The sequence below is a fragment of the Trichomycterus rosablanca genome, chromosome 9 (assembly GCF_030014385.1).
Source record: "Trichomycterus rosablanca isolate fTriRos1 chromosome 9, fTriRos1.hap1, whole genome shotgun sequence".
Classification (NCBI taxonomy): Eukaryota; Metazoa; Chordata; class Actinopteri; order Siluriformes; family Trichomycteridae; genus Trichomycterus; species Trichomycterus rosablanca.
The window spans coordinates 37,908,040-37,921,345 of NC_085996.1; the positions used below are offsets into that span (position 1 = coordinate 37,908,040).

A 13,306-nucleotide genomic window follows, 5' to 3' on the forward strand; every position below is an offset into this window, starting at 1 on the left:
AATAATAATTTATTATATCAGGTTTAAACTAGATAATGTAACGGTACAGGACTTGATTGTTCTGAATGGATTATAAGAATTAAAGACATATTACCCAATGTGGCCAAAATCCTGTCACCATGGTACATTTTTACAATATTATTTCTAACATACCCTCACTAAGCACTTTAATTACAGTAGGTGCAGCTCTATACCTAGTATACAGATGCACATTGTTGGTATACAATTACTGGCTGTAGCCTATCTGTTCCTTTGTACATGTTGCCCAAACCCCCTACCCCATTTATCAATCAAAAGGGATCAAAAAGGACCTCTACAGACATAGCATGGTACTGACATGGTAGTGTGTGTTGTTCTATCTATCGTGTAGTGTATCGGGTACAGCAGTGTTGTTGGGATTTTAAAATACTGTTGAATTTTACTGGACCTTTTATTAGGAACACATACTGTACCTAGTTAGCACTTGTAGTAAGTGTAGTTAGCAAATAGAGCCATTTTCTATTCTGTCATGAGTGGACACTTTCCGATCACAGGCTGCTGTTGGCTTTATATTTTAATTTTCTTGCAGTTTTGACAGTGAGATGTTTGAAAATCCCAACAACACTGCTGCACCAGGTGTACTCATACCAGTACAACCCACACTACCACATCATTACCTTGTTATTGTTACTGCAGCACTGAAAATGGTCCACCACCCAAAAATTACCGTCAGTGGGCGTCATATTGGTAGGGGGTGATAAAGTGTGCAGAGCAACAGATGGGCTACAGTCAGTATTTGTATGGTAAAATAAAATAAGCACTGGGTGTAAGTACCAGATTTGTTCCTAATAAAGTGCTCAGTGACGGTACCTTTCATATCCATTCATGGTATGAACATTATAATGGCCAAAGTACGTGGACACCTGATGAGATCTTGTTGGGCGTTCCGTTCTATGGACAGTGATGTTGGATAGGATGGCCTTGCTCACAGTCAAACTGAGTAAGTAGGTACAAGTCAGCTTAAGTCCTTAGTAAAGAGGTGATGAAGGTTTTTAATCGTCTTTTAAAGACAGCGAGAGACTCGGATGTTCGAACAGACAAGGGAAGTTTGTTCTACCACTTGGGTGCAAGTACAGAGAAAAGCTTTGATGCTGATGCTCATCTTCCTCGAGTACTGGGTGGAGGATCAAGACGGGCGAGACTAGTGGCTTGGAGGTTGCATGGTACAGAGCGTGGTTTGATTAGATCTCAAAGGTAACTTGGGGCTGGTCCATTTTTGGCTTTGTAGGCGAGCATCAGTGTTTTAAACTGAATGCGTGCAGCTACAGGAAGAGAACGCAGCAGTGGGGTGACGTGCAAGTGTTTAGGTTGGTTAAAAACCAGACGAGCAGCTGCATTTTGAATGAGCTGCAAGGGTTTAATAGTGGACATGGGAGCTCCTGCCAGGAGGGAGTTGCAGTCGTCCAACCGTGAGATTACAAGTGACTGCACAAGGATCCGAGTAGCTTCCATGGAGAGAAATGGTCGAATCTTTCTGATATTGTAGAGGACGAACCGGCACCATCTTGTCATGTTGGCTACATGAGAAGAGAAGGTCAGCTGGTTATCCAGGACGACACCAAGGCTTCTTACATTATCAGATGGTCTGATCTGGGAGTCATCAAGAGGTTTCTTTATGGTCCTTCACAAATACAGTCATAATGAAACAGAAAGTGCCCTTCCCCAAAGCCTTGTCTTTTAACAATTCATTGAAATAAATAAAAAATAGTAATTGAAGTCTTCATACCACTTGGTTGTGGTTAAACTGGTTTTAATCTCTTGTGGCACATTACATTGACAATTTGTACAGCATTTAGAAGGGTTCACCAGTATGGCACACATCCATTTTCTTAGTTTTCTCTCCTTGTTTTGCATTTCTCCCTATTTTCTCCCAATCTAATCATCGTTAATTCCTCTATTACAATTTTCTTGCTGCTCTGACACGTATTTACGTTTACTTAAACTTCTATCCAAAGCGACTCACAAATGTGACCACATACATTCCAAGCGATTGAGAATTAGGATCCAACAGTGGACACCTGGCAGTGAACCAGCAACCTTTTGATTACTAGGCAAGTACCTCGTCCACTGTGTGCAGTCTCCAACTTCATCTTTTCACCTGATTGTAGTGGAGTCTCGCAGAGAGCCGTAACACGTATAGAACTATGCAAACGTCCCCACCACAACTGCAGGTGCTTTGGTCAGACAGCAGAGGTCACTATTGTACAACCTTCCTCAATCTGCTACGTATTGAGGAAGGTTAGCATGTTAGACAGACCATGCACAGTGCCAGCCATGCATCCCATTCTCCAAGTTTGCTCCAAAACGTGAACATATCATAAAACATGTTATAAAATGCTCCTACAAACCATTAACCAGGCACCACACTACAGACCAGCTTGTAGCTCCAGTAACTAAACCAATTTAAGAACCAGCTAGGTCTTTGCTTCTGATGCTGCTTCGTCCTGATAATCGTTGTACGGGTAGTGATAGAGATCATGCCGGACGGCCATCAGGAGACCGGGCAGTCCTCTGCGGCCTCCGAGCCGTGAGGAGAACACCACGTTGGGGATGGAATCTTTCCCGGCAGGATGAGGGGAAGGAATAGTTCGGAGCAGATGACCGTCTCCGAGACTCCACAGCCTGGTGTAGCAATCCTGACCCGCTGAAAACACACCAGCACACAGGAAACACAGTCAATTCCAGTATGGGTAAGAAGCAGATAATAGTCAGACATGTCCACCAAATAGGTGCCATTTGCGTGTAGTAACTTAATGAAATTAAACTTCATTTTTTATCTTTGTATAACACGGAGTCTAGTAACACACACACTTAACTCCTCAGAGTGTGTTTTGGTCAAATCTCAGGCACCTGTTTACAAGGTTTCTAAGTGGAAGATGAGCTGTACATAAGTAACAGTACTGAAAGTAACAGGACTGAGTTTTTAACATAGAATAAGTAAATACATGAAATATAGCAGCATGGAGAACATGCTAAAAGCACAAAAACATTGGGCACACTGGGCACAGGTGATTTATCACATTTATAACAACACTAAGATAAAATGTAGGTAACAGGAATGAATGTCGAGATGAATCTTCTCAGTCAGAGTTACAATATTATCAAACATACAGGAGAAAAAGGGAGAACCTACTAATTATCTTCCTTTAATCTTCAGTAGATACAGATAATGAACATTTCTGTTTAATATGTGACCTGATTGATGAAAATATTTCCACATTTTTATTATCAGAAGGAAGAATATGTGAGGGTAACAGGACTGAGTGACTAAAACGTGGATTTTATCCACATTTTTATAAATTTCTTATGTAAAATAAATATTAAAAACATAGATGGGATCAAACACTGCAAGTAAAAATGACTTCTAAAAGATTTTACTCTATTATATTTCATTGTAAAGTGTCGTGTTAGAGGGTGGGGACATGACCAAAATACTATTTTTTAAGTCTTATAGGGAGTTTTTATTAACGATTTAAATTATTTATCCTAAATGTGCAATTAGATTAATGTGCAGGACACTTTGCTAATTAAAACAATTATTTTTAAGTTAATTTTCATATAAATTTTTTAATTTTTATTTTCTTTATGCATTTTCTCCCTTTTTCTCCTTTTTGGCGCGTCCAATTGCCCGATTGCGTCACGCTTCCTCTCCACCAATGCCGATCCCCGCTCTGATTGAGGAGAACGAAGCTAACCCACGCCCCCTCCGACACGTGGGCAGCAGCCGTATGCATCTCATCACCTACACTTTGACGAGTGCAGACACACCCTGAGAGCACTCTTTTCTCATCTCTGTGCAGGCGCCACCAGTCAGCCAGCAGAGGTCGTAATCGCACCAGTCATGGGAGAGAGACCCCATCCGGCTTAGTCCCGCCCATATCTGAACAACAGGCCAACCGTTGTTCACGTGGCCGCTCAGCCTCAGCCGGCAGGCAGAGCTGGGATTCGATACGATGTATTCGAGATCCCAGCTCTGGTTCCAGCGTGTGTTTTTACCGCTGCGCCACCTCATATACATTTATACATATAATGTCCTGGGGACGTAAATGGCCCATTTATTTTTTGCATATATAATATGAGCAACAATTGAACTAATATCAGAACAGTACGCTGGTGCAACCATCTTCTCCAAAATCCTTTTTTATTGGTTGTTGGTGCACAGGAATGTGTCGTTCATTCCCAAACTTACTTTCCCCTTTGTGTATTCATCTTTATGTGGCTCCTTGCCATTTCCTATTGTCTGTAAAGGCATACTATCGCAATATGAACAAGCCTTCACTGTCTAAATGGCACAAAATAACAAAACGACGTGAGTTTGTGTACAGTGGGTTTAAGTAAGAGTGAAATTCCTAAACGGTTGCTGGTTTCACATGTGAATCTACTGTAAAATGTGGGTATTTAAAAAAAGCAATAGTTTTATAGTAGCAATATGCTCTGGGAAAATAATATGAAAAATAACTAAATCATGGTAAATTGGCATCATTAAAACAGTTTGGAAAACATGGGGATGTTTCCAATATAACCTGGTATTTGTAAATGTAGAGCACAGCAAAGACTTTTGTTTTTTAGAGGTGAAAAACGCACTAATCTAATTATAATTAATAATAAAACCATAATTAGTAGCAACGATACGTTTGTGATAGGATACAAATGTACCTGCTAGCAACAATCCCTCCTGCTCACACAGATGAAGCGGCAGATAGGCGTACTCATTGTGGTGACCTTCGTACTCCAGTACTGATTTTCTGACGCGAACATCCCAGAGCTTTATCTAATCGGATAAAACAGACGAGCAAACAGAGGGAAAATGTTAATTACTCGTTTGACTGGCCGGATGAGCAACATCAGCGGTGTTAAGAATATCCTGGACAGAGACCTTTCCCAGCATGTCCGCAGCGAGGAGGTAGTTCTCGTCCTGCAGGAGCCGCACCGAGGTGACGGCCGAGTCCTGACGGAAGCGGCAGGTCTTCCAGCTGTGGTCCCGCCCTCGACCCCTCTGTCTCAGGTCGATGCTGAAGATTTCTCCCGAGCGGCAGCCGTTAAACAGCACCGGAGCCTTTCAGAAAACAAATAAAACACACCGTGAGAACAGGGCAAGGTGGCAGTTATTATTATTTATCAGGATTTTAACGTCATGTTTTTTTATTTGGTTGTTACTGGTTACACAAGATTCATCAGTCTAAGTTTAATGTCAAACAGAGTCGCAGACAATTTGGCATCTCCAGTTCACCTCACTTGCACGTCTTTGGACTATTGGAGGAAACCGGAGCTCCCGGAGGAAACCCACACAGACACAAGAAAAAAACATGCAAACTCCACACAGAAAAGAACCCGAACAGCTACACCTGGGAATCGAACCCAGGACCTCCTTGCTGTGAGGCAACAGGCAAGGTGGCAAAGACGTCCTAGTCACACTTTACGTTACAACCCAATCTGTTCCGTTTGAATTAGGAAAGGCCAACACACGTCATTCACAATTCAGTATCCGTCTCTGCTCGACCACAACCTGAATAACCTTATTGCTGCATATTATATTATCGAATCTGATTGGCTAAGAAGTGTTACAACTGTGCTGATATTCGTACTAACAGCACAGATTTTTCACTCTAAACTGCATCACGCTGCCAAATAATGACAAGCTTGAGGCGCACAATCTGTGACGAGGCACCAGTGTCTCTCTGAGAGGAAGGTACTGTCAATATTAAGCATATTCAGTATAAACTTCAGGGCTTCTTTGATTTATTTTGTAAAAACTGTAGTAGTATTATTGTCGCGAATAAATCAACTATTTAGCCAGTCATACTAACTCGGAGTGCAAACTGCTGGGTCAAAACGTCACTGCTGCTGCTGTACGTCTGTCTTCGGCCTGTTACTGCATCGGTTACAATGACACTCCGCGAAAGACCTACGTAAAGAATAGTTACAAAAACTATTATCAGTATTTCCAATATGCACAAATAACATGATAAAACATCCATAAAAATACAGTGATAAATACACCAGAATAATCAAGCCAGCTATTATTCTTATATTCTAATATTGAATTATTATCTGGAACACAATCACAAAGTTATGTAATGAAATCAAATCTTCCAGTGGCCGAGCTGGTGAGCTGATCCTGGGGATTAACACTAGGTCTGCCTCATCTGTTCAGGTATTATTTAGGTGGTGGATCATTCTCAGCACTGCAGTGACACTGACATGGTGGTGGTGTGTTAGTGTGTGTTGTGCTGGTATGAGTGGATCAGACACAGCAGCGCTGTTGGGAGTTTTTAAACACCTCACTGTCACTGCTGGACTGAGAATAGTCCACCAACCAAAAATATCCACCCGACAGTGCCCCGTGGGCAGCGTCCTGTGACCACTGATGAAGGTCTAGAAGATGACCGACTCAAACAGCAGCAATAGATGAGCGATCGTCTCTGACTTTACATCTACAAGGTGGACCGACTAGGTAGGAATGTCTAATAGAGTGGACAGCGAGTGGACACGGTATTTAAAAACTCCAGCAGCGCTGCTGTGTCTGATCCGCTCGTACCAGCACAACACACACTAACACACCACCACCATGTCGGTGTCACTGCAGTGCTGAGAATGATCCACCACCTAAATAATACCTGCTCTGTGGTGGTCCTGTGGGGGTCCTGACCACTGAAGAACAGAGTGAAAGCAGGTTAAAAAGGTATGTAGAGAAACAGATGGACTACAGTCAGTAATTGTAGAACTACAAAGTGCTTCTATATGGTAAGTGGAGCTGATAAAATGGACAGTGAGTATAGAAACAAGGAGGTGGTTTTAATGTTATGGCTGATCGGTGTAGGGTTCCAGACTTCTTCTACCCCACACCCCCAATTACAGCTAAAAATGATAGAAAATACACAATTCTGTCTAAGCAGCTTCATAGATTTCAGGCTCAAAAAGACACAAGGAAACATCCCAAATATTACAAGGAAGACCCCTTGAGAGGAACCTCTCATACAGAATGCGTTTGTCCATAATATATGACAATGACAAGGATATAAATCAGAAAATTAATGCTGTGATCCAGCAAGTTCAGGGTTCTTCCATCCATCTGTCCTTACCTGTACTGAAGTTTTTATCAGCCTGTGGGTTCAAACACCAGGCACATGACCACGCTGTAGAGATCTTGAAACTGCAAAGCATCCCAGGCTGGTCTGATCACAGAATAAGAGCGGGTGGTTTTACTTCACCTTCACTGCTATAGTTTTACAAACAAATAATGATGTATTTATTTAGAAAGTACAAAATATCCAAAGATCCTTAAATATGTCTCACCGGGATTGGAGTTACTAAAGAGAGATGCAGGCAGTAAACTGACACAGCCTGGAGTCTCGGATATTCCAACCAAACACAACCTACAGAGGCTCATCAGGAAAGTACAAGTGTTTTAACTGGCATTAAATGTCTTTTACTAATTATTTTCTTACAAAGCAACATGTTAGGAAAACAATAGAACGTCCAAAAGGATACAGAACATGAGAGTCTGAATGAGTCACAGAAGCCCAGCACACAGAGTTCACCTAAAACAAAGAGGAATACAAGGTTATGCATATCAAAGACATGCGGTACCGGTGTTCAAACTCAATAAACCTACCATATTCCTACACTTTAGCTCTATTGGTACACCGATCAGCCATAACATTAAAACCGCCTCCTTGTTTCTACACTCACTGTCCATTTTATCAGCTCCACTTACCATATAAAAGCACTTTGTAGTTCTACAATTACTGACTGTAGTCCATCTGTTTCTCTGCATGCTTTGTTAGCATGCTGTTCTTCAATGGTCAGGACTCTCCCAGGACCACCACAGAGCAGGTATTATTTAGGTGGTGGGTCATTCTCAGCACTGCAGTGACACTGACATGGTGTTAGTGTGTGTTGTGCTGGTATGAGTGGAACACCTCACTGTCACTGCTGGACTGAGAATAGTCCACCAACCAAAAACATCCAGCCAATAAGATGAGCAACTCAAACAGCAGCAATAGATGAGTGATCGTCTCTGACTTTACATCTACAAGGTGGACCGACCAGGTAGGAGTGTCTAATAGAGTGGACAGTGAGTGGACACGGTATTTAAAAACTCCAGCAGCGCTGCTGTGTCTGATCCACTCATACCAGCACAACACACACTAACACACCACCACCATGTCAGTGTCACTGCAGTGCTGAGAATGATCCACCACCTAGATTAATACCTGCTCTGTAGTGGTCCTGACCATTGAAGAACTGGGTGAAAGCAGGTTAAAAAGGTATGTAAAAAAACAGATGGACTACAGTCAGTAATTGTAGAACCACAAAGTGCTTCTATATGGTAAGTGGAGCTGATAAAATCGACAGTGAGTGTAGAAACACGGAGGTGGTTTAAACCAAAATGTCTCTGTTTGAGAGTGCAGGCTCACCTTGCGGTTGGTGAAGTACAGGTTATCACACATCCTCACAGACAGGGAGCCACTCTTGCAGCCGCTGAAGTTCATGATGCCGTACTTGCAGCCTCCGTGGGAAACATCGTTCACTGTGAAGACTCGCTCACAAGCAGAGTCCGCCTACAAAAGCGGTATGAAAAGAGAATTTTAGAGGTTATGACTACATCGCCCTAATGCCAGAGCCCCGGAGCACTTGTGTCTGTAAGTGTAAGAGCTCACCACAATGAGGCGAAAGTTGTCCGCGTTTGGGCTGGTGGAGTCGGTGCTCTGGACCTCCAGTTTGTGCCGTTTCATCTGACTGACCTTCACCTCGTGGACCAGTCTGATTAAAAAAATAATAATAATAACAATAATAAATAATGAACAATGGAGATATGAATGACTCGGATCCACAAACCACACATAAAGAATGAATAAAGCAAAATGTCCAAATGTTTTATGTTTGTGTTGCAATATAAGTGATTATGATGCCACAGATCTTTGTTCAGACCATTGTATGCTGTGCTTAGTGGTCGGTCGGTCGGTCTGTCGGTCTTTACTGTGCATTCACCTAAATTGTATATAATAGGTTACGCTGATACAGTACCTACAATACGAGCTTGAAGGCAGCACACCCAGATGTCTCTTCTGTAACAGCAGTGTGGAGTTCAGACCAGTTCTTGGAGTTTTCTGTACAGAGATACCAGCATCCAGTCAGTCATTTTTTAGATTGTTAGATTATAGTTTCTATTAGTGCACTTAATCGTGATGGTTATCTGATTATTAAGTGCACATAAATGGACTATAACTGTAGAAAGCAGCCAAAAAAACGCATAAAAATGCAGCTGGACCAGAGCTGTCAAAACTTTTGCACAAGCCTGTATATGTGTAATTTACCTGTGTATTCACATATAGGTCTTTATTTATTAGGATTTTAACGTCATGTTTTACACACTTTGGTTACATTCATGACAGGAACGGTAGTTACAGGTCCACAAGATTCATCAGTTCACAAGTTTAATGTCAAGGACAATTTTGTATCTCAAATTTACGTCTTTGGACTGTGGAAGGAAACCGGAGCTCCCGGAGGAAACCAACACAGACACGGGACCAACATGCAAACTTGACACAGAAAAGACCCAGACCGCCCCACCAGGGGATCGAACCCAGGACCTTCAGTGCTACCCACTGAGCCACCATGCTGACTTATGAGTCTTTAGATGCCGGGTGGCACGGTGGCTCGGTGGGTAGCACTGTCGCCTCACAGCGGGAAGGTCCTGGGTTCGATCCCCAGGTGGGACGGGCCGGGTCCTTTCGGAACATGGATTGTGCAGGCAATCCATGTTCTTCATTTGTGTAAGAGGTTGGAGAGAGCAGAAGAATCCCAAAGAAACCCATGGAGACATGGGAAAAGCATGTTAAACTCAAATCCAAGTATACATGGTCATGTCACTGTGCCACCCATTTACTCCACCTGCCCATGTACAATGATCCCAAACCGAAAAATATCAGCAAATTCAAACGCTTAAGGAATAAAGCTGTTGGTAGTTCAGTAATAAGTCCATAGTGGAATCACTTTCTTGCCCACCTCATTTACTTTACTGAACACCACACTACACCGCTATGGACCTATTATTTATCATTTGCACCTGCACTTTACATCATTTGCATCTGTCATACATATACATATCTGCACAATTATCTACCCGTATATGTAACGTTATTTATCAACGTCTTTATATACTGTAGTTATAGATATAGTTGTATAGTTATTTATTTTATAGATCATTATTATTATTATTACGGTTATTATTGCAATACCTACTTATTATTGCTAATCATATTGTTATTCATACGCTCATTATTATTTTATTACTATTATGTATATGGTACTATGTACATAGACATAATAGCATATATGGAAATGTATATAGTTATAAGTATATATTAATCAGAGATTACAGGTTAAAGGAATCCAGCATTTTCACAGGTTAAATGTCAAACTCTCACCTTCCTCGGATGCTCATCATCAACCAGCAGCTTCATTCTCTTTTTCTCCTGCTCCTTCATCTCCAGCATCTCCTTCGTTAACGGATTACAGTTGTTGTGACCAGGCAACAGCCGGAAGTAGCGATTCTTCTCCGGGTCGAAATAAAAGCCAGGCAACTCTGCAAACAAACAGGTTTGGTCTGAGATCATTTTTTTTGCCCATGCTACAACAGTATGGCTGGATAGACACAGTGTGCTTGTGTTCTACTGAAAATGCTTGGTGCATCTTGTAGAGGAGAATCAGACAACAACCTGGTACTGTTGAGCAACTGAATACTGGACAGAGAACGGAATTAGTAGATTTAATAAGCCAATTCTGCACGCAAATATTGACGGCCAGAAACTATTTTATTTTAAGGAAGGCAAGATACAACTTGTACACGAATGCCCCCTTGTGGAGGCTTTATGTTACATCTTGTAAATCACATGGAGAGCAGATAAAATAGGATGCATTGTTTGTGTTGCCTGGATGGCGTAAAAAATAATGGACACAACGTGGGTCGCTTGTGGGTTCTTAATTACTCTAGATGCATCATCTTACCTATCAAAATGCAAAAGGTGGAGTGGCTACCCTAAAATACCCCTCGGTGTAAGCAAAAGAGTAAATAGGAGTGTCTACTGACCTGTCCATTGTATAACGTTTACATTACATTTACATTTTCGGCATTTAGCAGACGCCTTGATCCAAAGCGACATACAGTACTGTGACTGTATACAGTATAAGCAATTGAAGGTTAAGGGCCTTGCTCAAGGGCCCAACAGTGGCAGCAGTAGGGCTTGAACCAGCAACCTTTAGATTACTAGTCCAGTACCTAAACTGCTAGGCTATGGCTTGCCACAGTTTATGGAAGGCCCTGTGCACAAAGCGAGCTCTATAACATCTAAATTTTCATCATCTAGCAGACGCCTTGATCCAAAGCGACTTACAGTACTGTGACAGGATACTGTCTAAGCAATTGAACATTAAGGGCCTTGTTCAAGGGCCCAACAGCAGCAACCTGGCAGCGGTGGGGCTTGAACCAGCGACCTTTTGATTACTAGTCCAGTGCCTTAACCACTAGGCTACAACTGCTGCATTTTCAGCACATGTGTTTCATGGTGGCACCAAACACACCAGGACCCTGACCAGGATAAAGCATATCATACAAATAAAGTAATTAGGGGTACGGGGAGAACATGCAAACCTGGAGCTGAAGTGCTGGATGTGGAGGAAGATCCTGAGTCTGATTCTGAGTTTGGGTTTGTTCCTGATGTGCTGGCTGATCTGCAACGTCAAACAGGGAACTTCAGCAATGTTCAGTGAGTTTACAGCCATAGTGTGAACCAGTTATCAGTTAGTTGTGGTTGTTTTACCCAGATTGGTGACTTGTTGTCCAGTCAGACCCATGATGATGAGGATTATGATGATGGTGGTGTTGGTGCCGGCTTCTCCTTCCTCTCCGGTTCTCTCTCATGTTTGTTGTTTACATTCAGCAGAGAGGAACGTTAGCCTGCTAACTTGCTAACTAGTTTTCGCTGAAGTGCACATCTAACTGTTTTAAACTCTGGGTTGTACAACTTTAACAGTTTAATTTAACACTTAATTCAGAAAGTCACTTAAACCAGCTTTCACAGACATAAGAACAATGTACAGCGATTTCGGTACACGCGTTTTCTCAAGACGTTGGTTATGTTCTAAAAACACCAAGAAATGTAACAACCGCACTAGCTAGGGTAAAACTATAACTGACTCATATACCCTTCCTAGTCCACTATTTATCTATTTGGTAGTGATCTCAAAATGAAGCCGTACGTTGCTTCTATGAGTGGGTCCCTCGTGTTGATTTGCAAGTGCCCGCCCTCTTGAATTGGATTGGTGAATTTCTCAGAAGTGCTATATCATTCGAGCATATGATTGGCTACTTTAAATGTCAATCATCCTAAAACAAAGATAATTATGATTAAATTATTATTATTAGTAGTAGTAAACTGTCTGATAAAACATATTAGCTACGATTACATTGTAGAAAATATAAAAAAATTTAAATGTTTAATTAAAGAAACGATAACCTTAAATGTTTTATTTTATCGTTTCTTTAATTAAACATTGAATTTTTTTATATTTTCTACAATGTAATCGTAGCTAATGGGTTTTATCATACACTTTATTAATAATAATAATAATAATAATAATAATATTAATAATAATAATAATAATAATTATTATTATTATTATTATTATTATTATTAAATTATATTTATCTTTGTTTTAGTATGATTGACATTTAAAGTTATCGTAAATTATACGATAAATATCGTAATAATTCTAAATTATACTTTGATAAATGTAAATATGCCATAATCAGTGATGGCATAGTTACCTTGAAAAGTAATCTGATTACTGATTACTCCTTTAAAAAGTAATTTAGTTACTTTATGGATTACTTGATTTTAAAAGTAACTAAGTTAGATTACAAGTTACTTTATTAGTTATATAATGCGGAATATTTCAAAGATATTCCTTTGCAATACTTTATCATTTGGCTGCCAATTTGTGTGTACTGATGAGACTCAATTGAATCCCAGAACATGCTAGTGTGAATGCATGGAAAACAAATCTTAATTTTCTTTCAAGAATATGATACAGACTGACCAACACTATTACGCTAAATCAGCATTGAAAATTGACTTTACTTTTAATAGCCTTCTACAATGCTGGAGCTTCTTAAAACGGAAGATTTTCTTTTAAATAGAAGTGTTATTTACCTGCTATTAAATAGTTTTCCAACAAAATCCGCCCAATTTGGCGGATAATC

General features: G+C 40.8%; 1 protein-coding gene across 2 annotated transcripts; it reads right to left on the reverse strand.

Moving 5' to 3' along the window:
* Nucleotides 1–1,758: 1,758 nt before the first annotated feature.
* Nucleotides 1,759–12,167, reverse strand: wdr21 (WD repeat domain 21). Of its 2 annotated transcripts, XM_063001454.1 has the most exons (13): nucleotides 11,865–12,167; nucleotides 11,696–11,775; nucleotides 10,473–10,630; nucleotides 9,070–9,152; nucleotides 8,703–8,805; nucleotides 8,460–8,603; nucleotides 7,531–7,580; nucleotides 7,336–7,415; nucleotides 7,122–7,214; nucleotides 5,847–5,944; nucleotides 4,916–5,095; nucleotides 4,696–4,810; nucleotides 1,759–2,683 (listed from the first exon to the last, which is right to left on the reverse strand). In XM_063001454.1, exons 1-13 carry the CDS (start codon nucleotides 11,963–11,965, stop codon nucleotides 2,454–2,456), a joined length of 1,515 nt encoding a protein of 504 aa, XP_062857524.1. In that variant the 5' UTR covers nucleotides 11,966–12,167; the 3' UTR covers nucleotides 1,759–2,453. The 2 variants fall into 2 exon arrangements, with proteins under 2 accessions (XP_062857524.1, XP_062857525.1); XM_063001455.1 differs by lacking the exons at nucleotides 10,473–10,630; nucleotides 11,696–11,775; nucleotides 11,865–12,167 and having other exon boundaries at nucleotides 9,074–9,103.
* Between the last annotated feature and the right edge of the window lie 1,139 nt (nucleotides 12,168–13,306).